The 26884-nt window shown below is 43.0% G+C and overlaps 1 protein-coding gene across 4 annotated transcripts in view; it reads right to left on the minus strand.

Annotated features, from left to right (window-relative positions):
* DIS3L2 (DIS3 like 3'-5' exoribonuclease 2) overlaps positions 1 to 26884 on the minus strand; it is a 183193-nt gene that overhangs the window by 100099 nt on the left and 56210 nt on the right. For all 4 annotated transcript variants that reach the window (XM_032698257.1, XM_032698259.1, XM_032698260.1 and 1 more), the window contains 4 exons: positions 25635 to 25869; positions 13415 to 13521; positions 11975 to 12222; positions 5112 to 5285 (listed from right to left, as the gene is read on the minus strand). In XM_032698257.1, the coding sequence (XP_032554148.1) occupies positions 5112 to 5285; positions 11975 to 12222; positions 13415 to 13521; positions 25635 to 25869 (764 nt within the window). The remainder of the gene's footprint in view (positions 1 to 5111; positions 5286 to 11974; positions 12223 to 13414; positions 13522 to 25634; positions 25870 to 26884) is intronic.

The following is a 26884-nucleotide window of genomic DNA, read 5'->3' on the forward strand; positions in this document are numbered from 1 at the left end:
CTGCCATTGAGAGGGACCTGGGCAGAGGAATGGGCTGATGGGAATCTCATTAAGCTCAAAGGCAAAAAGACTCCTGCACATGGGGAGCAACTCGTGCACCAGTCCTGGATGGGGAACAACCAGCTGGAAAGCAGCTTGGCAGAAAGAGACCTGGGGTACTGAGGGACAAGCTAAACGTGAACCAACATGTCATTGTAGGACAGTTGAGCAACAGCCTCCTGGGCTGCATTGGGAAGTGCTGCCAGAAGGCCAAATGATGTGTTCCTTCAATCCCTCTCCTCTACTTGGCACTGATGAGACCACAGCTGGAGTGCAGTGTCCAGTTCTGGGCTTCCCAGTACCAGGAAGACATCGGCACACTGGTGCAACTTTGCTGAAGGGCCTTAACAATGATTAAGGAATCAGAGCATCCAACTAGAGGCTGAGAGAGCTGGGACTGTTCAGCTTTGAGAAGAGAAGGCTCAGGGAGGGAGATTTTACCATTGTGAAAATACACCTGATGGGAGGCAGTAAAGAAGACAGAGCCAGACAATTTCCAGTAGTATTCAGCAACAGGACAAGAGGCAATGGACACAAAACACAGGAGATTCTACTTAAAGGTGAAAAACACACACATTTTTCTGAACCCTAGAATGTGTTCCTCAGAGGGTTGTGGAATCTTCATTTTCTGAGATAGCCAAACCCCAAATGGACACAGCCCCAAGCAGCCTGCTCTAGGCTGACTCTGGTTTGAGCAAAGGGTTGGAGTAGATGATCTCCAGAGTGTCCTTCTAGCCTGAACCATTTGGTGATTCTCAGGAGCTCAGCCCTGCTCAGCTGAAATCAGTCAGTTTCTGCTCCACAGAACACATCCATCTTGTAGATATTTCAGAGTTCCCTGCCACAGCACCCTTTCTCTGCTCAGTATTTTTAGCTCATTGTTTTGTATTTTGCCAGCTGAGAAACTGCAGTTTGTAATTTTACCTTCAGCTTCATATTTCTTCTTAAAAGTGAATACAATGTCCTGTTTATAATAATAAAATCACTAGTTGGCAGGATGACATCAAATGGAAAAAGAGAAAGCAACTGGAAAATTTAGAGCAAGCAATTTTGAGTGCCAAGTTTCACATTTGTAATAGTCCAGCAGAGGTCAACAGGCTCACTTATTATTAGGCAAATGGTAAAGAAATAGATATCTTCTAGTTCTTCCATGTTAAACTATATAAACCATCTCTACTTGAACAGGTTTTAACACTTTCCAAAAGAGTGATGTTATATATTTTCCACAGTAACACCAACAATGGGAGACAAGCAAAAGGCAGAACTGCTTTGCAAAGAACAGCCTTTTTTCTCTCTCCAATATTTAGGTTTTTGTTTCCCACTATGATTGGACTTTCCTGGCTTTAGTTTCTTGTCCCAGTTAAGCAGTAAAGGAAACAAAAAGATATGAATGAAATTAGAAACATTTGGAATGAGTCTTAGAAATAGCTTTTGGGTTTCTTAGATTCCTGGCTACACCTCTTCAAACAGCCGCCTCCTCCTCCAGCCCCCAGCTCCTGCAACCATCTCTGAAATTTGTATTTCCTTCTTTGCCCTGACCTCTCTTCTCTTCAAGGGCTATATTCTGTCCCACACCACTGAAACACTGTGCAAAGCAAAGCAAACAAGGAAATGAAAATTACATGTTGTAACACTGGAAAAGAACGGAAAATGGTTGAAACTTTGCACCCATCAACATTTGTCTCTGTGACAGTAATCCTCCAATGTTTCCCTAAAAGCAGAAACCAAACACTTCTCAAACTTCTAATGAAACAAATGCCAATTCCAGTCAACCTGAATAATAAAATGAGAACTCTGGCCCTATCTGTATTATCACATTTAGTCTCTGGAAGGGAGGTTTCCTCAGTCACATCATCCTGACACTTCATGAACCTTCAGGCTCTCCGTAAAATGCAACTGCAGGATGCAGTGCCAACACCTAATACTTGCCTAGTGCTTTTCATTACAAGTTTTGGGTGCTCTTTAGAAACAAGTAAGCTGGAAGTGCCCATGAAATACTCATCTAATTTTACAAATAAACCCTTGCAGGTAAAAAACAGATGTCCACGGCAAAACTGTGCAAAAGTGGTAGAGCAGAGTGTTAAATCAGCTAAAACATTTCAAAACTATCTACGAGGTTTGGATCTTTTCTGCCTTAAGTAATGTTGAAATATTATGTAAACCTTTTTTTGTGAGCTATTACTGGAGAAATGAGGGAAAAAAAGATCTCCTGGAAGCAATTCTGCACAGGCTGTGTAGGTGAGATCACAGTTGCTAAACAAACAGAATATGCATGGCAAGAACAGGCTTCCTGTAAAACTGAAAGACTTGCAGGAAGATCAAGGAACACATTTACAAGATGGCATGGACAAAATATCTTTCCCTCTTGCCCAGTCTTAGCAGTTGGTGAAACACATTGTCTCACTTTCCTCTAAAACCGCGCTCCCAAACACCTCCGGCACAGAACCTCTGCTCCATGTTCCATACACTGACTCACAGACCCAACCACACTCGGGGCACTGGTCAGCAGAACACAGAAGTTGCCTTTTGAGAAGGAAAAGGTCACTTCCCAAGATAAAGGGAAACCAGGAAAAGTTATCTCAGAAAGAGGAAACACACAAAAACACAATGTTTTTTTTATGTCTCAGTTCCAAATCCCACAACCTTAATGCACGACACCAGAAAATCCACAGCCCTGTATTACAGAACTGGAGAGAATTTACTAAGATGGAAGTATTTTTAATACAAACTCTTAATACGTATTTACTCCAGTCAGGTGAGCAATGTGTAAATTGAATTAGGATGAGCTATTTAGAAGTGTTAACATGCTGTTTCAGGAAAAAAGATGAGTCTTTATTGCATTGTAATTTATTTGATATCATACTCTCAGACTACTGTACAGTAATCTAGGGAGCCTGAGAGACCAACATGCACAAAGTACAGCAAAGATGGACACTCAGAGAGGCAGGTGCCATCACATATGGTGTGAGCTCCCCTGGAAAACAAGGCACAACTCCCGTGTGCACCCAGACCACGTGCCCAGGGTCAGGTGCCTTCCTCTGGATGTCAGTCTACACCTGTGTGTACTGGCTCTTTGCGGGACACTGTAGACCACAGAGCACTTGTCAGTGATAATATGAAAGCTAATATCTGATACCAAGTTAAGGTCAAGAGATCTGGGATCTTGTCAAGAACAGTCTCTCCAGGTCTGATGGGTGAGATCGGAAGAGATGGCATCCAGGTCTCCAGCTGCCTGACTTCACTCAGCTACAGTTCACACTGCATTTACTAATAAAACTCTTTTATTTCTGGGTAGATAAACCTCTTTCTGTGAGGAAACAACAAGGAAGACTCACCTGTATTTTTCTTTCCATTACTAGAAATCTCATGTTATCTCCACATGTGTTTAGACCACAGACTAGCTAGTCAGCAGTGTGGCAGTTGACATTAAAAGGATTAGTAAATTCAGCTCAAATAATTGTCTTAAAAACTTTCACTGTTAAATGTTTATATTCGAGAGGATCAAAAGGAAATCTACTTTGTAGTGTGCGCTGTGGTCAGGAAGGGGCAGAGAGGGATTTAAATGGCTTAACTGCAAAACTGTTATCACCTTGATAAGTCCCAGTGTAATAATTCAGCAATAAAAGCAAGAAATGCACTTGGAATTCGTCTCCAAAACCAATTGTCTGACTGGAGACAAGTCAAGCTCTTTATTTGCTTAAAAGAACTTGGTCAGAAGAAACAGAGAATGCTACTGAACTGTAGTCAAGAATATAAAAATAAGCACTTTCCAGTGACTTCTGAACAGCAGCATTCAGTATCTTCTTTTTTTTTTTTTTCTTTTTGAAAGCTACTTGAAGCCTACAATCTGGAACTGGTATCTGAGTGTTAGCACAAGTCAATCAGGAGTGTGATTCTCCACCAAATTACTCCATTGTATGGCAGTGGAAACCCAGAAGGCCGAAGCAGTCAGGAGGCTGCAGGCTCCAGAGCAGGATTAGGTCCAAAGTAACACCTGGAGTGCAGGTACAGATACAAATGGCTGCAGTTTATCACCTGATCTGCTCAAGTTGCTAATGTCAATATAATAATGCCAATAACACAGATAAACAAAGAGAGGGAGGAGCTTGCTGCATATATACAGGTGCTTGCACCACTGCAGTGTCTTGTGGAATCAGGCTGATGGGGCTGCTTCACCTCTCCAATACACAAGAAGGCAATGAATTACTCCAGCTGAGACAGGATGCTCCAGCATAAACAAGGGTGGAAGTAGAACACACCATATATTCTTAATAATGCATTTATTTTTTTGTTTTCCTGCACCTTCCTTTATTTCAAAGTGAAGTTCTAAACAAGTTATTTTTCTTTGGCCTTTAAATCTTTTCTAGTAAGGATGTCTCTGAAATCTGACACTTTGAAGTGTAGCAAACCCACTAGTTTTATGTAATCCAGCACTATCAGAGAGTTGACCACCCAACAGACTGGAGTTCCTGAAAGCTGGTGGGAGCATCACTAAGTTGCAGGGATGGATAATGTGAGGTAGGTGGACAGCATAGAACTGCTGAGTTGCAGGGAGAGACTGCATTTGCCAGCTGCTAACCTGACCAAGAGCCATCACAAACTCCACATGACACCAGCTCTTCAAAACAGGGAAATACGTTGAGACTAGACAGGAAAACACAGAGGACAGTCTCTACCTGTGCTTAAGTTTCAAAGTAACAATGTCCAAGATCATTTGATCTGCCAGGCATTCAGAAAATCTCTGCTATAAAACTACCACTAAAATACGTAATACATTCCAGACAAAAACATAAAGCTTTCAGAGTAGGTGCCAAACACCAAATTTTCAGTTTTCAATAGTTCTTTTGAGAAAAAGCCTCTTTGCCTCAGAAAACAGTTCTCCAAGCAACTGATCTTCTGGGTTTATAGGTACTTTCAAAAGTAGTTTCTTTCCATGCTTTCTAGCTCAGGTAAGGTATAATATGGTACATGTAACAAAGTCAGTGCCTCTACAAATGTGATGAAAACAAAACAGAACAGCACAACCCTGCACCAACCCAAGGAGGAGTGTCAGACTATGCCTTTATCGTTACCTTAAATCTCTTCTTTTGGCCAGCTCTTCTGGTGAGATAACCCAGGGCAGGTTCTGGGGAAGACATTCCAGGGCTTCAGGAGAAAAGTCTGAAAAATCCACACCATACTCTGTCAGGATCCCTTCTGTTTCCGGCTCAATCTCTCCAGCCTGTCCAAGACTTTTGCACAACTGCCTGCAGAAAGAAAGAGATGCTTTTTAAAATGTCTAATTACTACTGTCATGTTGTTACTGTCCCCAAAGAGTGACTGCTGAGCCCTCAAATACACTCTTTCACCCATTCACTTCTCCCTGAGTTTTGGCAGAGGACTTAACAGGAATTCAGACCATACCATGACTTATGTCTGCTGGAGATGCAAAACACTCACCAGACAGTACCCTGGGCTGTTTCATGCATCTCATTTGAAGGAGATGTTTTATACTATTAGTTTTTTGCAGATGTGAGAAAGTTTTCCAAATTTAGAGAAAAATACATCCAGCAGGGATAAGAAAAGCACAGCTTTCCACACAGGCAGCTTCAGCTTTACACATGGTTGGTTCCCTTGAGACTCTCCTTCCTCTTCTCACCAGGTGAGAAGGTGACTCAGCCCACTACCCAAAACGAAGAACAGATTCACACCAGATCCCAGAGAGCTCCGCAAAAGGCAGCTCTCAGGGAGCTCAGTACACTGCTCTCGATCCCAAAGGATACGCATCTCTGCTGGGGCAAACCAGTGCCCTGTGAAGACAGTAGTGTGAAGAACCCTTACTGCCTTCCTTACAGGAGTTGTACACATAGACGTGCCCACAGATCATCTTTCCAACAATTTTCCAGGCTCCTTCCAGGATCTAAGCATTCCCGGTAGTTGTTTGTCCCTCCCCTTTGGGATAAGCAGAAGCCTCTGAACCAGGACCTAACTGGAGAGGAGCCAATGACCTAGAAGCAAGTCACAGACAGGGGAAATTGTCCCCCCATGTTAACAGCCCTTCATGAAGTATTCTGCACGTGTGAGGATGAGGCTGCTGCTCTGTTACGCTTAGAGAAAGTTCCCATCTGCTCCATCCCAGGATGGATTTGTCCGACAGCTCTGGCATCAAACAAGCCCTCAGCTCTGAACATTGTGCAAACCAGGTCTCCAAAGGAGAGAGACATTTGTTCCCCTCCCAGCTGGTTACAAATATCCCATGAGAACCTATGTCCCATGGTGGCTACCCTTGTCCCCTTTCTCACCTCTAGATTGTTCTACAGTACAGAGTTAAAATATTTTTTAGTTTTTAATATACTACCATTAGGGTGGATGGCACACTACAGTCAATAGAGATAATGTTCCTGACCCAAGAAAATTACAACTGAAATTAAGGCAAATCCATCAAAGTATGACACAAAAGAGAGGGGTAATAACACAGCACAAAACCAGCCACTCTAATAAGTGTTTTTCCACTGCATAAAATACACAATCATTATATTGATCCTTCTGCTTTGATTCCAATGAGTGAGAACAGACACTAATTACTTTCCTAAATTGGGGCCAAAACAGTGCACTTGTTATTTGGACGAGCAAGATGGTCTCAAGGCTTCAAATGTGCCATAAACCCACAGAACAAACCCCAAACTCGCAGCGTAAGCAAGACCATCTTCTTTATGGGAGCAAAGCTCTCTCTTCTCAACGGGAAGGGCTGTGTAATAAACCTGTCACATTGTGTAATATGCTGGAAAGGATTGCGCGCTTCGTGGTGTGCTAAATTGTAGAGTTCCCATCGTCTAGCTTTAAAATAAAAATGAAAACAAGGATAAAAGATATTTCCCTCCATTGTTTCAATTTTATGTACAAACTGTATGGCAGAAATACGTGCGCATTTGGCACCATGGCTGAGTTCTCTGTTCCTGCAGCTGGGTCCCAGGCTAATCCTTATTTTAATGTAAATAAATGAGGCATCAGTTTTATCTCCCTCTCTCTCAGCAGTAACAATAAACCAGAGAAATCATCACTTCATTTCCATTTCCAGCGTCTAATGTGGAGCTGGGACTGAGCAAGGACGAGCCTGCGGATCTGCAGGCCCACCAGTACCACCAAGGATGGACCAAAAAAAATAAAACTGGAAAAGGGAGGACACATTGCCCTACCCAGAAGAAATGTCAAGAGCTCGAGCCTTAGGTGCCCCTTCTCTTGGCAGGGCAGAGCTGGGAAGTGCATCGGGAGGGCGGCTGGACGTCTGCAGGACAAGTCATGGAAAGCACCTCTGAATGCCAGAGTGCTTTCCAGCTCAGTCTTGAAACCCATGTTCCTCTTGATCCGTTTACTGAAATTAGATTACGAACCATAAGGGGTTTACCCAGAGGTCTGATATAGGACTAATATTTTTTTAATAGTAATTAACATTTGATTTACAGTGTTCCAGGGAACATTTCCCAAGTACCTTGAAATAAAAAGTGTATAACTGACTTTAATTGGGGCCATGTTACAGTCACGCAGGAATGATGACTTGCATCAGAGCAAAATCTGACAGGACAGCATGTGATCAAAGGTAATGCATATAGGATCACCGATGGCCCTGGAGTAACAGCCAGGCTGCAAAATCACTCACGAGGCTCCACGGCCACCAAGGGTAGCAAGAATAGTTCAAGAGGCTTATAAACAACAACAGGCACAGGGCCCAGCAGCAGTCAGACGTTCACTCCCAGGGAGTCACAGCGTCTGTGACACCCTGGGCTTGCGTGTATCTCTGTTTTTTCTAAATGTCAAAAGGTAAAAAAAGTTATAATGGTTACAGACGTAAACATTTCTTTTCTGTGACGTTGATGGGGGAGCATTACCTTGAATTCCTTGAATACCCTTGGACTAATGTCAGACATGGTGGGAGCGTGCACGGACTGGAACATGCCATGTTTGGGGCAGCACAGGGTATTCCTTTGAATCAGCCACAGCTGTAGGATCACTGAACTGCTCCAAGTTGCCCACTCACCAGAGCCTGACCTGTCATGGACATGCACCTGGGGCAGAGCCACCCTCGTGCTGCCATCGTCCCCTTCATGGTGACACTGACCAGATCTATTCGGCTGCCCATGACTAGGAACATTCAAGTTCTCTCCACTCCCCAGACTCAGCTGAAACTGGTCAATGTATTCAAAGGTTACATGGTAAGAATGCTCCAAAGAGACAAAGCATAATTGCATAATGCCAAGCAGGCTCCCAAATGGGAGTGAATAACTTTCATTGGGAACTTAACACCTTTGCTCATTCTCTCACAGTCATCCTACATGCAGGGTTTCTTTCAGCAGCAGGAGAACATCCCACACATAAGCCACCACTCCTTGAGGAAGCTTTTACAGGAGCAGGAGAGGTGACAGCAAAGAAGCCCACCTGGTTGCTCCCACAGCCCAGGGCCTGGAGCTCATGGGCAGAGCTGTACAGGCTTGGTAAAGGCCAAGGGTCCCAGTGGAGATGGTGAGGTGGCTGCGGGACTGAGCACCATGGAAACAGAGAGCTGTGATGGAACCCACAGCACCTGGGAGCACAGTCCAGCCCTGCTCCCCACCATGGAGCTGCCTCCCTTCAGCTGCCAGGCCACTCACCATGGGAGCACAGGAGCAGGACGGTGCTTCCCACAGGATGGGGCCACCCCCCACTGCAGAGCCATAGGGTGATTAGCTGTGCCAAGGGAACACAGCTTTACTGAGAGACATTCCCATCTGCAAGATGCTACATTGCCCTGTTGAGGGCATCAGACCTTCCCTTGAGCCTTACAGTGAGTTACCCAAGGTATCTGGTCATTTGCCCTCACACCAAATACATTTTTTAATTAAAAAAAAAAAAAAAACAAACCAGAATAAAATGCCAGAGATGAAAAGAACTCAAGCCACTTGGATGGCTTTGGAAAGAGTGTCAAGTGAAATAACATCCTGCAGCATTTGATTTTATTGCAAAAGCTGGGACAAATCTTGTCACCTTGACAGACCAATATTCAAGGCCTTGAGCTAGAATGGCCACAACCACATGTGACACAGAGGGAGTCAGTGATTCCATGCTTTACTGTTTCAGGGTTTTTTTAATAGTCTCATCCATCATCATACGCTGGGACAAAACAATTCCACCTTAACCATATCCAAAAGTGCACAGACGTCTGGACTAATACTCAAAATAAACCTGGACTCCAACACTGAAAAAATGTCCCCAGAAAATAACAGTACATCGCAGCACTTGTGAAATTTATCTGGAACAGGAGAATGTTTTGGAGATAATTTGCTTCACCTGCTACCTGAAGCAGTTCAATGGCATTGTACTGCCAAGGTAAAATCACTTCACATGCAGGAGAGAGCACAGCAGCCCACGCTCTGGGCATCACCAGCAGGACATGGAACCATTAGTTCCTCTCTGCTCCTTCCCAGCATAGTCGGGGTGACAGGGTGGCCTTCGGAGGGGACAGTGTCAGGTTGGTGACCACCAGGTGGCAATCACGACACAGAAAAGCACCCCCTCCCCAAGGGGACCTCCAGGGACTAACACGTTGGCCCTGTGCAGGTGGCCACCCTGGGTGGTCAGTGCCACCACCAGATTCTCGGCCAGGGCATCCCATTTCTCCAGCCACATGTGGTCACTGTGAAGACCAGAGTGTGCCATTAACTGTGCTTGGAAACCTGATGCTGAACTTCCCAAGGCAAAAGGAAAGCTGAGGAAGGTGAATGACCGGTCTGGGAGAGTTCAGCTGCAGGATGGAGAGTACCTAGCAACAACCAAGGCATCCAGGGGACATGACTGCCAACTAAGCAGGGAGTTTCCTTTGTCCCACTTCCAGCAGACAGTGCAGGGTGATGACCTACAGGCTCTTTGTCCAGACACCTTCAAAACCATGGTGGTGATGCTGCCAAAGAGGTATTATGAATTTTGTGGGCAGAACTATGAGGTGCACAAAAAAGTTCAGAAAACCAAGCATGTAATGAGCTACAGATCAGCTGCTTTTCCCTCCTTCAGGCCATGACAAGCAACACAGCTCATAAACAAGGCAACATGGCTTAAAAACAAGCTTATAAATGAGCCCAAAAGCAAACAGAAACTTTTGGGACCTTCAAGAGGTTTCCTTGTCTTTCCGTGTTTAAACAAGCATTATTTATGGCTAAAAGCAATAAAGGGGTCACCAATGTACTATGCCCCCATCTCCACAAGGCACTTACTGAAGTGCAACCAACTCCCAGAGGAAACAGCTATGGTATGAAGACAATCATGGACATTTTCTTTCCTGACAACACCCTTCACATCTTGGAAACGACCAAACCAGAGAGATGAGAATATCCAATGTTGTCAGAAACACAGAGTAAAGACACACGTTAGCCAATAAAAAAGATATTAACCCATCCTCCTAATTTCCCCTGTTCCTGCTGAAAAGGGGGGTTGCTCATGACAAGAAGCCAAGCAGTACAATCACCCTCCAGTCTTTTCTCAGTTGGAGTCAAAGAAGACAAAGCAAATCTCTGGCAGTAAGACTCTTAGTCACAGTGAAGCTCACAGCACAGCCAGCCCCTAGTTAAGTAGGGCTCAAAGAGAGGCCACTGCAGTTCATGCACTGCAGTTTAACAAGGAAACACTGAGTGACTTCATGGCTCATGTGGCTCTCGAGGAGTACATGTGAAACTTGATATTATTGGGCAGACAAAGCAGCTACAGCTGATAACAAACTTAAACTCTGTGAAACAGGGACTTCAGTTTAGTTTACTTTTTAGTTCAAGTAAACTCAAGATCTGTCTAGTGACAGATTTGCACCAACATACCTTCTCTTAAAAATGTTTTCTGTAAGTTTTAAGTTTTACTAGTAGTTTGAGCTGAGGACTCTGAAACCTGCAGTGATGATAGTGTATATCACCTGTGCTACCCCATCAGAATTGTTTTGCAAGGGGAAGAGCAAAGTTGGGCTTTATGCCCAACCCCCACTACTGCACATGGTCCAGAGATTACATCCAGGTACCCATCACCTGTTTAAATTTGACCACAGTATTACCATAGGTCAGAATCACCAACTAAGCCATGATTACTTAGTTTTCCCCAAGATAATTGAATAGATTTATCAATGTCCATTCTTATTGAGACCCACTCAATAGAAACAGTGTGGCCACTCCAGCCACAGCTTAGCACACTGCACCTGTTCCAAAGAAAAGAGTGAAAATGCTGAAAACTACAGTCTTCCTCGCGGAGAGGCAAAATGAACTTGCAATCTGGATCCAGCCCAGCACAGGCCATTTGTGTAGTCCTGGCTTAAAATTTCTTCCTTCACGGCAGTGGTTGCAATTTGAACTCTGGACAGCAATGACTCTACAGTGCCTGATGAAACACACAGAGTGCAACAACCTTCTCATATGCTTCAGGAGGGAATGAGTCTTCTCTTGAGTTCTAGTATCCTTCCTTGAAGCAATGAGACTTTAAAACCACAACAATCTGAGACTTCTTTCTACTTCTTATCAGTAAAGCCTTACAAACTAAAGATAAGCCTCACAGCTACTGATCATCTTCCTCTGGCAGAAGTGAAATGCCTACACACTGTGTACTACTCTTAAACACACAGAGGAAAGACAGGAAGGCTGCCAGCACCCCACGGCGTTTGTGCTGGTCAGGCTCAGCACGTGTGTGTGTGTGTGTTCCCTCTAGAACACGTGCTGGTTAATGCTGGCACTTGCCAGCACACTGAAGCAAGCACTGGAAGAAACTAACACTTTGTAGCCATGAGCGATGAACTGTTCTTCATCTCATCATACTTCATCCAATAAATACCAGAGGGATACAAGACAAGTGTCTTGTTAATAGATTTCTGTCTCTATTACTCGTATTACATTAAGTGAAATCAAGAATTCTGACTAGAAATCTCAGTCATCTCTACTTTCCAGGGGCAGCCACGTACCCTGTTGCGAAGTTGCTGTCTTCTTTCCAGTCCACAATGCGACAGATGAAGAGCTTCTGTGAGTATCCCTCAGGCCTGGTCATGAAGTCTGGAGGACAATCAGCCAAGGGCACATAGACCCTGGGCACTCTGTGGTCCACAGGTGAGAACATGGCACACCTCTTGAAGAGTTCACTGTTCCTGTCTGCCAGAAGTTTGATGAAACCTGTAGCTGCTCGGGAATGCTTCTTTTCCAAAATATAGACCACCTAGGAGAGGCAAAAGTTTCTACAGTTAATACCTTCAGAGAAAGTTATTTTCTTTAACAGAACAGGGATACACAGAGGCTTAGCAGAGTATCTGGAAAAGTCACAAGATCTATATCTTATTTGCCCTGTGTGTATGTGTGTGTGCATTTTTAACTGAGTACCTATTTACAATGTATTTTCCTTGCCATCTTGCTCATGGCTATAGAGGATCTAAGTGCCTTCCAAGTGCTAGCTCTCTACAGCAATTTTCTTGATTACAGAACAAAACCAGACAAGAAGCAGATGCTTCCAAATGCAGGGAATTAGCCACAAAATACAAGCAACTCCTGTAAAATCTTTCATTTGTATCCTCGGCCTGTGATTCCAACAGTCAGCACAGAATAGGCCAGTCCAAAAACGGTGCCGCTGGCGGATCCAATGCTAACCACAGGAAAGGATGTGCTGTTGGGAATTTGGCAGTTCTCTCCTCCTCTCTGTGCTTTCTGAAGTTAGGGGTTATTTTACCTTTATACAAGATGGCTTTGAAAAGAATAATAAATTACAATATCACTAAATAATTGTTCCAGAGAGGTGTTCATCCAGGCTATATTTTTGTAGACCATAATAAATCACTGGATAACAGAAACATTATAGCTGATTTCCTAAGCTTATACTGAAGAGTCCTTCCAAAAGGTTTCAGGAGCTGCACCTCTGCACGATTCTGAGTGCTGGAATTGCCACATTGGATGAGACTGGAGCAGCCCAGCCAACAACAGGGACCAGAATCAGAGACTGTAAGGGAAAGCACAAGACGTGGAAGAGACCTGACCCAGTCTGACCCAGCAGTCTCCTTTTCTGGTCTCTTAACATTTATAGATTGACTCAAATCTTGAATCAACAGCACTAGTAGCCTTTCCAAAGTCTGTAAGAATTAATTCTGACAACTTTGGATATCCTGACACTCATATTAGTATCCAGTCTTTTTCCTGAATCTTGCTAAGTAATTTTGCATGACAAACAAAGGGAATTTAACCTAGGATAACTGGTAAAAACAACAAGTCACTTGATTTTTATCAGATCAGACAATTACTCTCTTTGAAATGGGGAATGAGACTCAAAGATCAACAGATGGAGACTACAGGGAGGCCAGGGCTGGTCTCCTTCAGCCTTTGAGAGCACACACGTGCTTGCTTGTCACTCTCCATGGAGTTACCTTGGCCGTCCTTTGGAGAAACTCATCTGGGAGAAGTCTGGGATCATTCACCTTGGGTCCATCATCTTGCTTTGTTCTGTGCATACCACTGATCCCAGCTGCCTTCCCTGCATCAAACACACACAACAGTTACTGTAGAACATTTCCATGACAAATTCATGTTGGGCCTTTGCTGTAAACTACAATACAAGGTGCATGTAGTAGATTTATTTGAAAGGAAGATCTCTCAAGTGATAGAATTGCCAAGCAAGAAGTAATTATTATTTCTCTAGACTACAACAGACAGTAGATATATGTTCACTTACCATGCACATCTGCTGAAAACCAACAAAAATCAAAATAAATCCCAACTTTGTAAGGAGGACTATACCAGCCATAATACACGAAATTATAGCACACACATTCTGTTTACTAAATACTGAGAATTACATTAATTTCCTGGCATTTCTTAGTTGAAGTCATTAACTTACATAAGCAATTCTTTAAGTACATACATTCATTTAATATTCAATTTCCTTTAAAAACATTATGTAGGGTTATAAAATGTATGTTTATCTTTGAAACTGAAACCGTAACTACTGAGCTGACCTTCTTCAGCTATGGATCAGGATTATGAAAAGTCTTATAAAAGTAATCGCTGCATATGACCAAGAGCTCCCTTCCCCTGAAATCTCTGGACCAGATACTGATAATATTAAAATCAAGTGTCAACTAATTTCTAGTTTGAAATTTTAAAATATTCAAGTATGTGACTTTGGGCGTATCTGCTACAGATGGCTGGCATTTAGTGTTTACAAACATCCAAAGCGATCTTTGCCATGCAAAAGGCTGGATTTGGTCCCTTCTTGAGCTGCCTCCCTGTTGAGTGCCTGTGGTTACTGCTCTGCCAGCATTTTCCGGATGGAAGCATCCAAGTGCTCTTGTCTGGAGGGCTCATGGAAGATGGCTGCCTTTTTCCATTTGTATGGCAATCACATCCATCTCAAGCACATCAGGCCTTGAGTGTTCAAAAGAAATTTTGCTTTCCCAAGGAGAGACCGTGGCACCGACCGTCACTGTTTTCCTTAGAAGACAAGAGATAAAGCAAGATTTCGCTGAGGGCTGTGCTCCAGCAGGCCAACAGCGCTCGCCCATGTGAGAAAGCATCCAGGAGAACTGCAGTGACACGCAGACCCTGGCCCCCAGATGACACCCATCTGTCCCACAGAGACCCTCGACGGAGGCTGCTGGTGACATGACGGATGGAGGGGCTGCGGGAGGGGCTGAGCAGTGCTGGGATGTTGGGATCAGTGCTCAGGGGAGCCAGGAGGAGCAGGAGGGGCAGCAGCTTCCCCGAGGGGAACGGCTGTGCACCACCATCACCAGGGCACGTTCACAGATGGTCGTGGGACAGCCTGGGCTGCCTTCGGGCAACGTTATCCCAGCAGTCGTTTGACAATGACAAACTCTGGTTCTCATATGCTGCTAATTATTCCCAGCTTTGCCTTCTGATACAAAGCTCTTCACACTTTGTTTCTCCCCAGAGATCTTTTTCTAATTGATTTTACTTTTATTTTATCTTTATTGACTTGCCAGCAAGGCTGAGGGGAGAATGAACAGGTATTCAGGGGTTTAAATAAAAATGAACTTTCCTTAAAAAGCACCAGTAATAGAAGCAGAAAAAACATTTCTTTTTTATTTCTACTGAAATGAACTCAGACCTGTCACAACTAGTATTACTAAGGGATAAAACCACCCAGAGCTTCACAGTGACAAGTTGGGGGGAAAAAAAATGCTTGGGTAATCATAAGCAGCTTAAAAAGTGGGGATACCCAGGTTACCTCATCTGCTTACCTTCTCTAAGGTTTCTGCCAGCTAAAGGTCATACCAGGCAATCATTTAGCAAAGAATAAATGCAAGGAGCCATTTTGTTTTCTTATAAATTGTCAAAAGATCAGTTAACAGTTTATGGTGTGCCAACCATAAAGACAGCTTGGACAAAGAACAGGATGATCTGGAACAAAGAAACACTGGCAAGGCCAGAGGACAAGAGGAGCTTGGGAGCCTTCCAAAAGCCAGGCCTCCAGGCACACCTGCCACAAGCCCAGGGCTTTACTGGAGTGAACTCTCCCCAGGGAAGAGCACATACTGGTTGGAAGAGAAGCCAGATCTAAACGTGTTTGGGGAAAAAAGAAGGAGCTGCGTTCATTCTTTCCCAGTGCAGCAGAACAGCAGCAGTGACTCAAGGTCCAGCAGGCATGAATGAAAAAAGCACCCAGAGTCACGTGAGGAACATGCCCTTGTTAACACTGCCTTCTTTCCACTTATCCCTCCAACTCCCAGTGCTCCAAAAAGCCACTTGGAAATTTTCACTGAAGCAGCTTTCCCTGTCGAAAAGAAGCCAGCAGTGATGTCCTTGGGAAGTATCACACAAACAAACACATGCAAAAGCACAGAAGCACCAGGGTGCAGCTGTCACAGACAGCACAGCAAATGGGAAAGCAGGTCTTCCATTGCCTGGGATAAAAAAACATTCAGGGCTGGGGCACTGCTCCCCATCCTGCTGAAGATAAGCCCCACGTGAACCCAGTACAGATACCAGAAAACATCTAAATTCCCACTGTGGCACACGGTAGAACTTGCCTTTTCCTTCACAGCCAAAATCAACCAGGGGCCTTTGGCTGGCTGGAGAGTATCTTCTTCTTCAGTGATCTCTCCAATTTCAGCATCCCTCCCCAAAAATCTTGGGATTACTAGAGACTCCAACAGACAGAGCCTGGGATCTACAACTATTCCAACAACAAAAAGAAAGAAGGAAGCTAATCCCAGCCAACTACTACTTCTTACACATCTTTTTTAATCACCTTCAGTATCTGAAATGTCATCATACACATTTACTAATGGGGAATGTTCCTGAAACAAAGGATGGGGAAGAAGAGACATGAGAAACTCTGTACTCCTGGAGCCAGGAGATGTGGACTTCTCTACAGCTTGTAGCTGCTCCCTTGGTAGTCAAAATTCTCTTGATACCAGGGCTACAACTAATGCTCAGAAGTCTACAATAGCAGAGCACCAGAAATAAGGATTCCCTGCCACAAAATCTTCGGCTCAGAAAGGACAACTCTCGATATCCAAGGTCCAGCTGGCTCAGTTGTTAAATTACTGCACAGAAAGCTCAGTCACAACAACCATAATCTGCCATGAGAGTCTGGTAGCCAAGTCCCCTGAATACACCTCTGACAGTCCCTCTCCTTCATTGCACATCCTCCTTCCCTCTAGTGAAGCTGGAACTTGGTGGTTGGACAGAAGGGGCAGGTAAGAGGGATCCACTGGAGACTGGCGGTCTAGAAGATCTGAGCTGGGAGATACAAACATCTCCCCCAACAGGGTAGAGGCATGGAGGCAATCCTAAAGGAGAGTTAACTTGTGAGAGGAGCAGAATTTTGAGCAGGGAAGGTGGGGAGAAACTCCTAGCATTATGCCAAACTAAAAATGAATTATTCTGACCCCTTTACTGCAGTGGTTATCCAATGACCATTCAATATTTCCACCCTGGGCAAAGACATGTTTTCTGAGAAAGATTTACTATGTTAGCTTGGGCAGTACTTCATAAGCTTATCTTACAGTGAAAACACACTTCAGCAACCAGGATCCAGTGAAACTGCATTATAATCTCAGTGTTTTCCTTTCAGCGATTATCTGACAAACCAAAACTGTAATAGTCTTACTTAAAAAAAAATTAGGCACTAGATACAAAAAGCAACTCAAATTAGTTATGTTATTACCAATGAAGTAGATCCAGGACACTTGGAATTTGCCTCCCTCTGTAAGGGAGTTTAGGCAAATTCAATACACACTTAGATTTGCCTGACAGGCATTCCTAGGTCAAACATTATTTTATTTTTAAATCCCCCCAAATTTCCTTCTACAATTCAATTACCACGACATTAAAAGGTAGCCAAAATGGACCAAAAATCATCAGACTAGAATTCTGATTACTTGTGACAGATCCAAAATTATTTTCACTAGGTTTGCATTGGTCACTGTGGAAATTCGCAATTCTGTCCAAAAAGAATACAATTAAAGATGCAATATCCACTTGCAAATGAAAATATATCACAGTTTCAGATCTCAAACACAACTTATTGAAAGAAAAAAAGAAATATCTCTCCCTGGATGGAAAAAAACAAGTTTTTTTAAGAAAATAGTTCAATGTTTGCTACTTCAGTTAGAAAAAAATATGTACTTGAGAAGTTGGGTTACTCTACATGGGAGTATTTAAGAATCCCATCAGAAGGCATTATTGATATGAAGCTTTTCAAAAAGAAAATACTGTTCTTCAGCTCAGTGCTCAGATACAAGCACAGCTGTAAACCTTTCAATGACAAAGTCTACTACTTACTAATGAAGCAACAACAGGTTCTCTGATATCTGCTTCATGAAGCAGTTTTCAGCATGTTATGTCTTAGCACCAAAGACATAAGTGGTGTAAAACAGACCAATTTATTATAAATATCTCCAGGACTGCATGGCATACTCAAAAAGGATGTGTTTTTGGAATTCTGTCTACATCAGTACACAAGAGACATTAGGAAATTAAAACTCCCTTCAACTAAAAGGTGATACATTCACATGCATGCCCTGATTTGCCCGGGCTGCACTATTCTGCTACAATCTTCATTTTCAGGGACAATGAGAAGGAAACATGTTGCTGTTTAGAAGAAAGTACAAGCCTCTTCACATTCTGCAGCTGATATTTATTGGCACAGAAGAGTTTTCTCCTCCAGAACACAAATCTACCAAGAGGTAGAGAGGAAACAAAGTGCCATTTCACTTGGTACCAGGTACTATCCAAAACTGGCATCTATTTTAAACAGGCTATAAGAAGGCTCACTTAGGAAAACATCATGCAAGAAGCAGTACTCTGTGAGTATTTATACCTCCAGACACTGAGCTTTCCAGCTGTGATGGAGAAAAGACAGGTATTTCACTGTGATGAGACTGTTAGGCCAACAGCTTTGGAATTTAACACATGCAGCCTGTCCAAAATCAGTCTAACAGCTCCCATGTGCAATGGAAGAGAGCTCTGCAGGTAAGAAGCAAAGCAGCTCCAAACCATCAGTACTCCTGAGCTGTCTCATCCCAGAGTTGTGTGTCTAATGAACAGCACTAACCTCCTTAGAGATGTTTATTTTTGAATACTCATTTAAGCAAAATCACCCTGCCACAGCTGTTCATGTCTTAACACCTGAGCTCACACACCTGCCTGCCCAAAGGCACACTGAAGACGAGGACCAGGAGACTCAGATGATTAGTATCAAGATTTTTAAAGATGCACAAGTGAGAGAGAGGAGGCCCTCAAAGAGGGAGAAGAAAGGTATTATAACAGATGTGTACAGCACAGACAAGGATCTGCAGTAACACTGAGTAAAGGTAACGTGAAGAGGTGAGTACAGCTGGCTTCCTTAGACACGCAAGGCAGCCAAGCATGTAATTATTTACTTATATTTAGCCACCTCCACGAGGAGGGATGGAGGAGATGGCAGAATGATGAGACAAGAGTGTCACTTTTCCTTAGAATCCTCCAAGCCTGATCCACAACAAAGATCAAGATGATTTTGGGAAGCTGCCATCTACCCCCAGCAGATCCGATTGTAGCTGTCTCAGTAGCCACATAACATTACTACAATCACAGCATGGGTACTCAGGGCTCCTGGCCCTCACATGTCCTTGAGAAGCTGCCAGTCAACATAGGGGTTGGAAGTTTTACTGCAACAGAATTAAACCTACAAAAAAACAGGTAGAGTTGCAGTCTATATAAATACAGTTTTATTACATTAATGGCAACCAAAATTAAAATGTTACAAAAACAATTCCATTGAGGATTTTGCCTATTTACTTAATATTTTTCCTTCCTGCATGTGCATTTGTTCCTAAAGTCTGTGTGTCCAATATTACTATTCCATGGAAAATATGCTAGCTGAATGAATCCTAATCTGTTTCATCCTGGAAATCTTGCTGCTAACAATAGCTGTACTCTGTTTATCTCCACACCCACCATTCACTCTCAGTATCGTGCCCTCTCACTTACTTGACCTAAACTTGTAATTCAAAGGAAAAACATAGGTGAACTCAGGAACATATTTTAATATGCTGAATTTAATCTAATTCCTGTTACCTAATTGCCTAAGTAATTCATTTTTTTGCCATACTTAGGAAGTCATTTGGGGGTCAAGATAACTTACTAGGGAAGAACAGCCTAAGGAACTTTCCCAACATTAACTTCCATTGCGGGCTTCAGCTGTGCAACAAAAGAATAACTGGAGCTTTTTCAGCCTGTAGCATTTAATCAATGCAACCGTAAAGTCCAATTTGTTCAATACCAGTAGAACACTTCTCTTCAGTTGCTATACTGTTTATTCTGCTAGAAATCTATGCTCTCATTTAAGAAAAGTTATAGCAACAACCAAAAGAGCTGGATCCAGAGACCTACAAACATGAACTCAGGATAAACTAATAGAGAGCTGTCTCGAGCAGCTGAAATGGCTCCAGCTCCTCTGCCGGCTTTCCAGGCTTCAGCAGAGTGAAACTGATCCGATTTTTGACAGTTCCACCTCAAGGATTTCTATTAAAAGCCGTGTAACTGAGAAGATTTCCTGGTGAGCTTTCACTCCGCTGTGGCCTAGAAATGTTCAGAGCTATGCAGTGGAGACGATCCATCTCCAGAAAGCTGCAGGCTAGGAAAGAATAGTGAAGACTCCTTAAAAGCACTCAGAGTGAACAAGAGCCTCTGAAGAAAGAGGAGGGAGAAGAACACTTGTTCCTTCCAGTGGCCAGTGATGTTGGTGGACTCTGAATTTGCCAGAGACTTCAGGGCAACTAAACTGAAAGAAAGGGGAATCTGAGCAGAGCAGAGGGTGAGCATGTGGTCCAGATTTCTGTCATCCTTTCCCTACCTGAGCTGGCCAAGGAGAGGAATAGTAGTAACCCTCTGAACTCTGCCTGTGTCAACAGGAGACACTGCTAACTGCAGAAGGACTCCAGGCACCAGAGGAAGGCTCAAAAGGCAGGTAGGCACCTTGTCAAGCTTAAAAGGAGAGAGAGGACACAAAACAGGACATGAGAGGACATGAAATTACATGAGAAGGTGCAGAAGTGCAAAACAGAGACTAAAATATATACTATAAATACATTTTTCTCCTTAGTTAGAGAGATCCAAAAACCTTTCTAAGCACTGACTCTACAGCATCATCTTGAGAAAAGAACTGCTGAACAGACAGGGAGACAGTTGCAAGTTCTACAGCAGCTCCAGCCCAGATTCTGTTGACTCTACTCATTATCCATCAGTTATTCAGTTCACGTGAGTTTACTCTGCCTGTAAATGAGCTATTTCTATTCAAATTTCATTACGTCAAGGCAGTGAGTAAGCTTTGGACATTCACATATCCAAACTCTGACTTGTAGAAGGGTAGGTGTAAGTGGAAATCCTGAACAAACACAACTACCTGATCGCTGCCAGGGCAGCCAGTCCACCAACTTGATGACTTCCACCCCATGAGAAGCAGAATATTCTGTGTATCTGGTACAGTAAGATCTCCCATGAGAAGAGTTGAAAAAAGCCAAGCAAACTAGTTTGACAAGGATAGCTTTTGGCATAGTGACACAGTTTTACAAACTTTTATTTGAATATCTTTTTGCTAAGAAGGGCTGAGGCACTTTTATGAGTGCAGCTGCCCTTCTCACGAGTGCAAGTAGCTGCTACTGTTCAATTGCCGATGTTGCTTTATCAGAGTAATCTAATTCCAATATTTAACAAGAGACAGTTCACATTTGTATGAAACTCATGACACACAAGTCTGCATAGGGATACAGCATCATAAAGCATTCTGTACAGAACATTTTGCACTTCTCCCAGGTTGAGAGGATACAGAGAGGTTTTAATTTTTATTACATATCAAAATAGAGTATAAAGAAAATCCTTCTACTGCAGTGAAAAGTCAGAGAATTAATGTATTCTAGCTCAGTACTAAGTGATAAGATAAAAAGTTACATGACCTCTGTTGCAGTAGTCAATGTGAATGAGGATTAGGGAAAAGAATTACAGGCCTGGTAAAGGCCATGTGAACTGGTGGATAGCAGTGACAGAGAATAAGTTGGGGTCTCAAGGTAAAACACAGAGGAAGGACTTGCATGTCAGTACCAAGCACTACAGGGTATTAATTTTTTCTGTGTATGCACTGGTGTTCAGAGTAGTGTCAGGATGCTACTGCCTTGTTCCCTGCCTGCATTTCAACGGGGCGCAGAAACACCAGAGAGGGTTTGAAGGACACCACTAAGGGAGATGAGAAACTTTCTTCAGGGTGCTCGTTCTTACTGTCTTTGTAAGGAAAAAATACAGAGAGAAAGTTTATTCAGCATGTAAAGACATTTACACTTGGAAATAGAGCTGAAAATGCAAGAGGAAAGAGATTTTAAGCTTTGAGAATTTAACTTCGGAACAGGACAATATCGCTCTTTGTATAGAACAGTGTGGTGGGGAAGAAAGTGGCTCATCACCTCCTACACCAGAGACTTCTCTGAGGACAATCTTTAACCCAACTTCTTTGCAAGGAGAGTCCAGAAAAGCAGAGCAAACTCGTTTGACCAGAACTACTTCTGGCAGAGTGACACCAGTTATGAACTTCTATTAAATATCCTCGAGCAAAGCAAGACTGACGCACTTTTATGAGCACAAGAACTTTCAGAAAGTACATGGGCTGAGAATTAGGCTGAATGTGAAGGTCTCTTCCCTCCTGTGGACTTCTCTCTTGCTTATCCCATTTTTTCTGGGGTCTTAGGAAGAGAAGGGCAGGAAGCACAGCTCTCATAACAGCAGCACTTAGTGAAGACAGATCCAACATCCTGAGTCTCAGCCTGCAGACTTGTGCATAATAACAATTTCTACCAGTTTACCCTAAGCCCCAAGGAGGCACAGGAAGTCCAACATACAATGACTTCAGGGAAATTCAGTCCCTCAAATCTGGGCCATAATCAGCATACACGATGTTTCATGCTTCAGAGCTTCTCACAGCAAGGGCCAATCCCAAAATTCTTTGCTCCAGCATGTAACTAGAGATGGAGGGGTGACTGTGCCCTGAAGAGGAACAGAGCCACGACCAGGGATGGGACATAGGCCAGAGGAGAAAAGACATCAAAAAAGGCTGCACTCCCAGCATGACCCAGAGTGCTCTTATTCGAATGGCACGTCTACTTTTATTCTTCATGGTTCATTCTGACCATCAGCAGCAGAATAAATGAGCCAGCAGAGAAATTGCACAATTCTACTCCTACGTCAGAAAGGACAAAAGGCATCTTGCAACTGAGAGCAGCAATTTGCAGAGCTTGTGTTCATGTATAAAGATTTGAAAACCATCTCAACACAGTTCTGGGTTTTTTGCCCAGAATAAGGAAGATTTATTTTTGATTCTATTACAGTAGTTACCAATATTTTTCACCTCCAGAAATCTGGTGGATTTATGGTTTAGTTTTAATTTTGGGCAGGTCTTATATATATATGGATCCTTTTAAACATACGTACACATATACACACATATATGTATGCAAATACATACATACATAAAGTGCTCATGGGAACATAATAAACCGTTCCCTGATTTTATTTCACTTAATATAATATCCTTGATGGCAATTTTGTCCAGCTTGAAACCTTCAAAAAAAACCTTCCAAAAAAGGAAGCAAGTCCATCACAAGTGTTCATTCACAAGTTGCGCTGGCCATGGAAAATTCATCCTGCTCCCTCCTGTGCATAAGGCCATGCAATAGGGTTATGTGACAAACCCTGCAAAGTAATGCCCTCAGGGAAAGCAAGTAAAGCACTGGGTTTGGTGGGTCAGGAAGAAAACCCCTCACGGGATCCCAGCTCCCATCCACCTTTCTGTTTTGCTGCAGTAGTTGTTTCCAGCAGAAAGGATGTAACATAAAAGAAAAGGCTGGTTAGCTGGAAAGGAAAGTTCAACAGGCAGCACCAGCCAAGCAGCTTTCCCAGGAGAGGCCCATGTTAGGGAAGGGCACCTCCACTCACCACAGTCCAACCCTGCAAGGCTCTCTGCCTCCTGATGCTGGCACCACGTTCCAGTGGATGGCCTTAGGAAGTCCAGCAGATATTGCCCTCTAAGGTTAAGTTCTGCCTTGAAAAAGTGTATGTTTGGTCCTTTTAAAAAAGCATTTCGAGCCACACCTGTGAAGGCTGTGTTTGGCAAGATTTTTTCTTTTTTTCATGACAGTTATCAGTGATGCTAGAATAACTATAGCTGTTTTCCAGGCAAGACTTAAAATCTGGATAAGTGATGATATGAGAAATTGCATGAAGGACAGGAAACAAGCCAAAGCAATCATCAGCTACTCAAAAACACCTTCAGAAAAAGCAGCATCGTAAACTTTATATGTATAAAAAAAGGAGGGCATTAAAAAGCAGAGAAAGAAGAAACTAGGGAAAACTCCATATGGGTTATATGGCCAAAGAAGCTGAAGCAAGTATTAAAAGAGGTGATAGTAAAATACAAACTCAGCAGAAATCCAACTGGCACATCCACACCAGCAACAAGACTTGTTAAGGATGAACACAGAAAGGCCTTAAAGACAAAAGAAAACAGCTGGGTTAGGCAACAGCAGTGGAAAAGTAAGTTGGATTTCAGCTGTACAGACAATAAGCTGATCTCACATTTGTCCTACAAACATTCTCCAAAGACAGAATCAAATGGCAAAATCCACTCGGCACAGATTTTGAGAGATGACTTGATAACCTCAGCATAGGTCACTCCAGAGCATCTCGAGGAACTAACTCAAGGAGTAACTCTCATCACAGTCACACAGCTCAAGTAAAATACTGGCTCAAGCCTGTATTTGTTTTAGATGCTGGTATCAAACTAGAATGTACTTCTCTGAAGTTTAATTTGTCATTGCTATCAGAAGCAACAAGGTTGCAATAGACACAACAGGTGACTCAGGAGCATTTCTGGACATTCAAAATTGTTGAGTCAAAGTGGCTCAAAGGTGTCTAAAACTGCAAAAGAGAGGGGGTTAATAACCACTTGTGTAAAACATCCGCAGACAAGGTGAGTAACTCCCAGCTCAAGCCCTGTGCTGGAAAGGAACAGAATGAGATGTGAGTTGGTTCACATACCTTGGCAGGAATTCAAAGACAGTGGAGGCATCCAGAAGGAAACAGCATCACAAACTGGTGAGGTGGCAGCTCCATTCATGAGCTGAAATCAATGTTTTGTCATAAAAACTACAACACTTGCATTCAAATGTTATTTTCAGCCTTATTAACAGATGGGTGTGAAAAATGGAACTCTACCAACAGCACAGGCAGGGGTTTGGGAATCTTCAAAAGAAAACACAAGGTACTAAATAGGACAGCTTTACAGCCACCACCAAGATTTGTCAGACTCCAGCATCTACTTATGTCCTGAGTTGCTACCATTTTTTCTGGACAACTGGGGCATGCAACAGGAACACACCAGAATATCTGCCCTGGCAAATTTTTCATGAGCAGCTGAAGGCACATGTTAAATATGCCAATTGTCAGAATCCTTTCAACACACAGTTCTTCAGGAAGGGATTTAGTTCTAGAAAGGACATGCAAAGAGCAGCATAAGCATAGTTTGGGACAGGGGAGCCTATTTTATTTTGCCCTAAGCAACACTTGATGGCTTGGATGGAATTCAGATTCAGAATAAAATAGGTTTGCCTTCAAAACAGATCGCATAATTGGCTTTAGGGTTTAGTGCAATTTTCTTTTTAAATGGACCAAATCTTTAAGTTGCTCATAACTCAACTGTTTGAAAACAGCAACAGACCTAGCTGCCCCCAAGGAAATATGTTCTTATCCCCAAACTGAGACACATAGATTGGCCAGCCAAGCTGCAATGAAGGAAACTGCTACAGCACCATCTTGACTTAAACAGCAACCAGCAGTCCCCAGATAGCCTTGAAAATTGCAAATCTAAAGGTGTGACTTCTGTTTCACAGATTTGCTTTGAACCAATCAAACCTACATAAAACCCAGTCATTAATATCCACTCAAAACTATGAAGGCAGTTTCGCAGAAAGGACAGAAGTGATAAGGCATTAAGCTTTTATGCCTGCATTTTATATCTCACAGCAAAGCAAGGCAACCAAGTAATACTTCAACAGTTTGCTCAAATAAAGGCTTAAATCAGCAATCTGATCTACTCACCCTTTTCACCGGTATCCAGAGAAAGTTTCTTAATGTCATCAGACAACGTATCCTGCAAGTGGTCTTGTCCATGCTCTGCATCATTATCATCAAATTGCGCTTCTATAATGACATCCGGACTTTTAGCATCGCCTTTCGCTGCCTCTTGAGGAATGCAAGTCCCCAACATATCCTCAGGGACATCTGATTCATGTGTGACTTCTGTTTCTTTGTCACTACCATCTGGCTTTATTACCTGAAGGAGCAGGGGATTAAAAATACAGAGGTAAGCTAAATCACTGGACTGAAGAAAGAAAACATTATCTTTCCTCTTTCATCTGCATCCCCAAGGAGCTGACAATGAATTGTGGGTGGCTGGTGGCACACTGCAATTGCCATGTAATTAGCCACAGATATTGCACAATCAAAAGAGGTACCTCACCAGGATAAAGACGGGAACAGCATGGCTTTTGCAATACCTCAACTGTGACAATAATGTATCCAAAGCGTATCTAGAGCATAACCATACAGTTCCTGCCAAGCCTCTAATCAGCTCTGCAGAAGTTCTGAGTGAGCACAGGCAGGGAGGAGGATACACTACAATTCAATGAGTTGCTTAGACCATTGTTCACCAAGCAACACTAATCATCCTGGGACTTCCCAAAACTCAAGCAGTTCCAGTGAATTCTGGGATCGTGTCAAAGCACATCTCTGGGAAAGCTCCCCAACACACAATCAGGAACAGACTAAAAAAGCACAGACCAGAGAACACAGAGCCCTGTGACCTGCAGGGGAACTGGACTGTGGCAGCTTGGTAAGGCACCAAGCTTTACATTTATTTCAGGCCATTTCAGTGTCTTTTTGTTAAAGGCACTCAATTATTGTTGCTACTTATACAAATCTCCCAATTAAATTACCAAGAGGAATGAACTCAAATAAAGTACAAATTAATTAACTATTAACTAACTGATAATTCAGATAAGTAACTATGACTCTTATTACAAATTTGGCCCCACTTTAATGCAGCAATGGCACAAGGGAAGGAGAGACCACACATGTAATCACATCAGACAAAATCATGAAGAGCCAATGTCCCAGTAAAGCAGACAGCAGATCTGGATGGCATCCCTCACTGCATGTGACTGCTCCATCTCAGGATATAATGACCAAAATGGTTAATACCTTGGGCATCAACCCTAGGCCTTTATTAGCATCCCTCATGCAACCAACACCAAATTGCAAAGACCCACCTGGCTGGGGAACATAGATCC

Source organism: Chiroxiphia lanceolata, chromosome 10 (assembly GCF_009829145.1).
Source record: "Chiroxiphia lanceolata isolate bChiLan1 chromosome 10, bChiLan1.pri, whole genome shotgun sequence".
Lineage (NCBI taxonomy): Eukaryota > Metazoa > Chordata > Aves > Passeriformes > Pipridae > Chiroxiphia > Chiroxiphia lanceolata.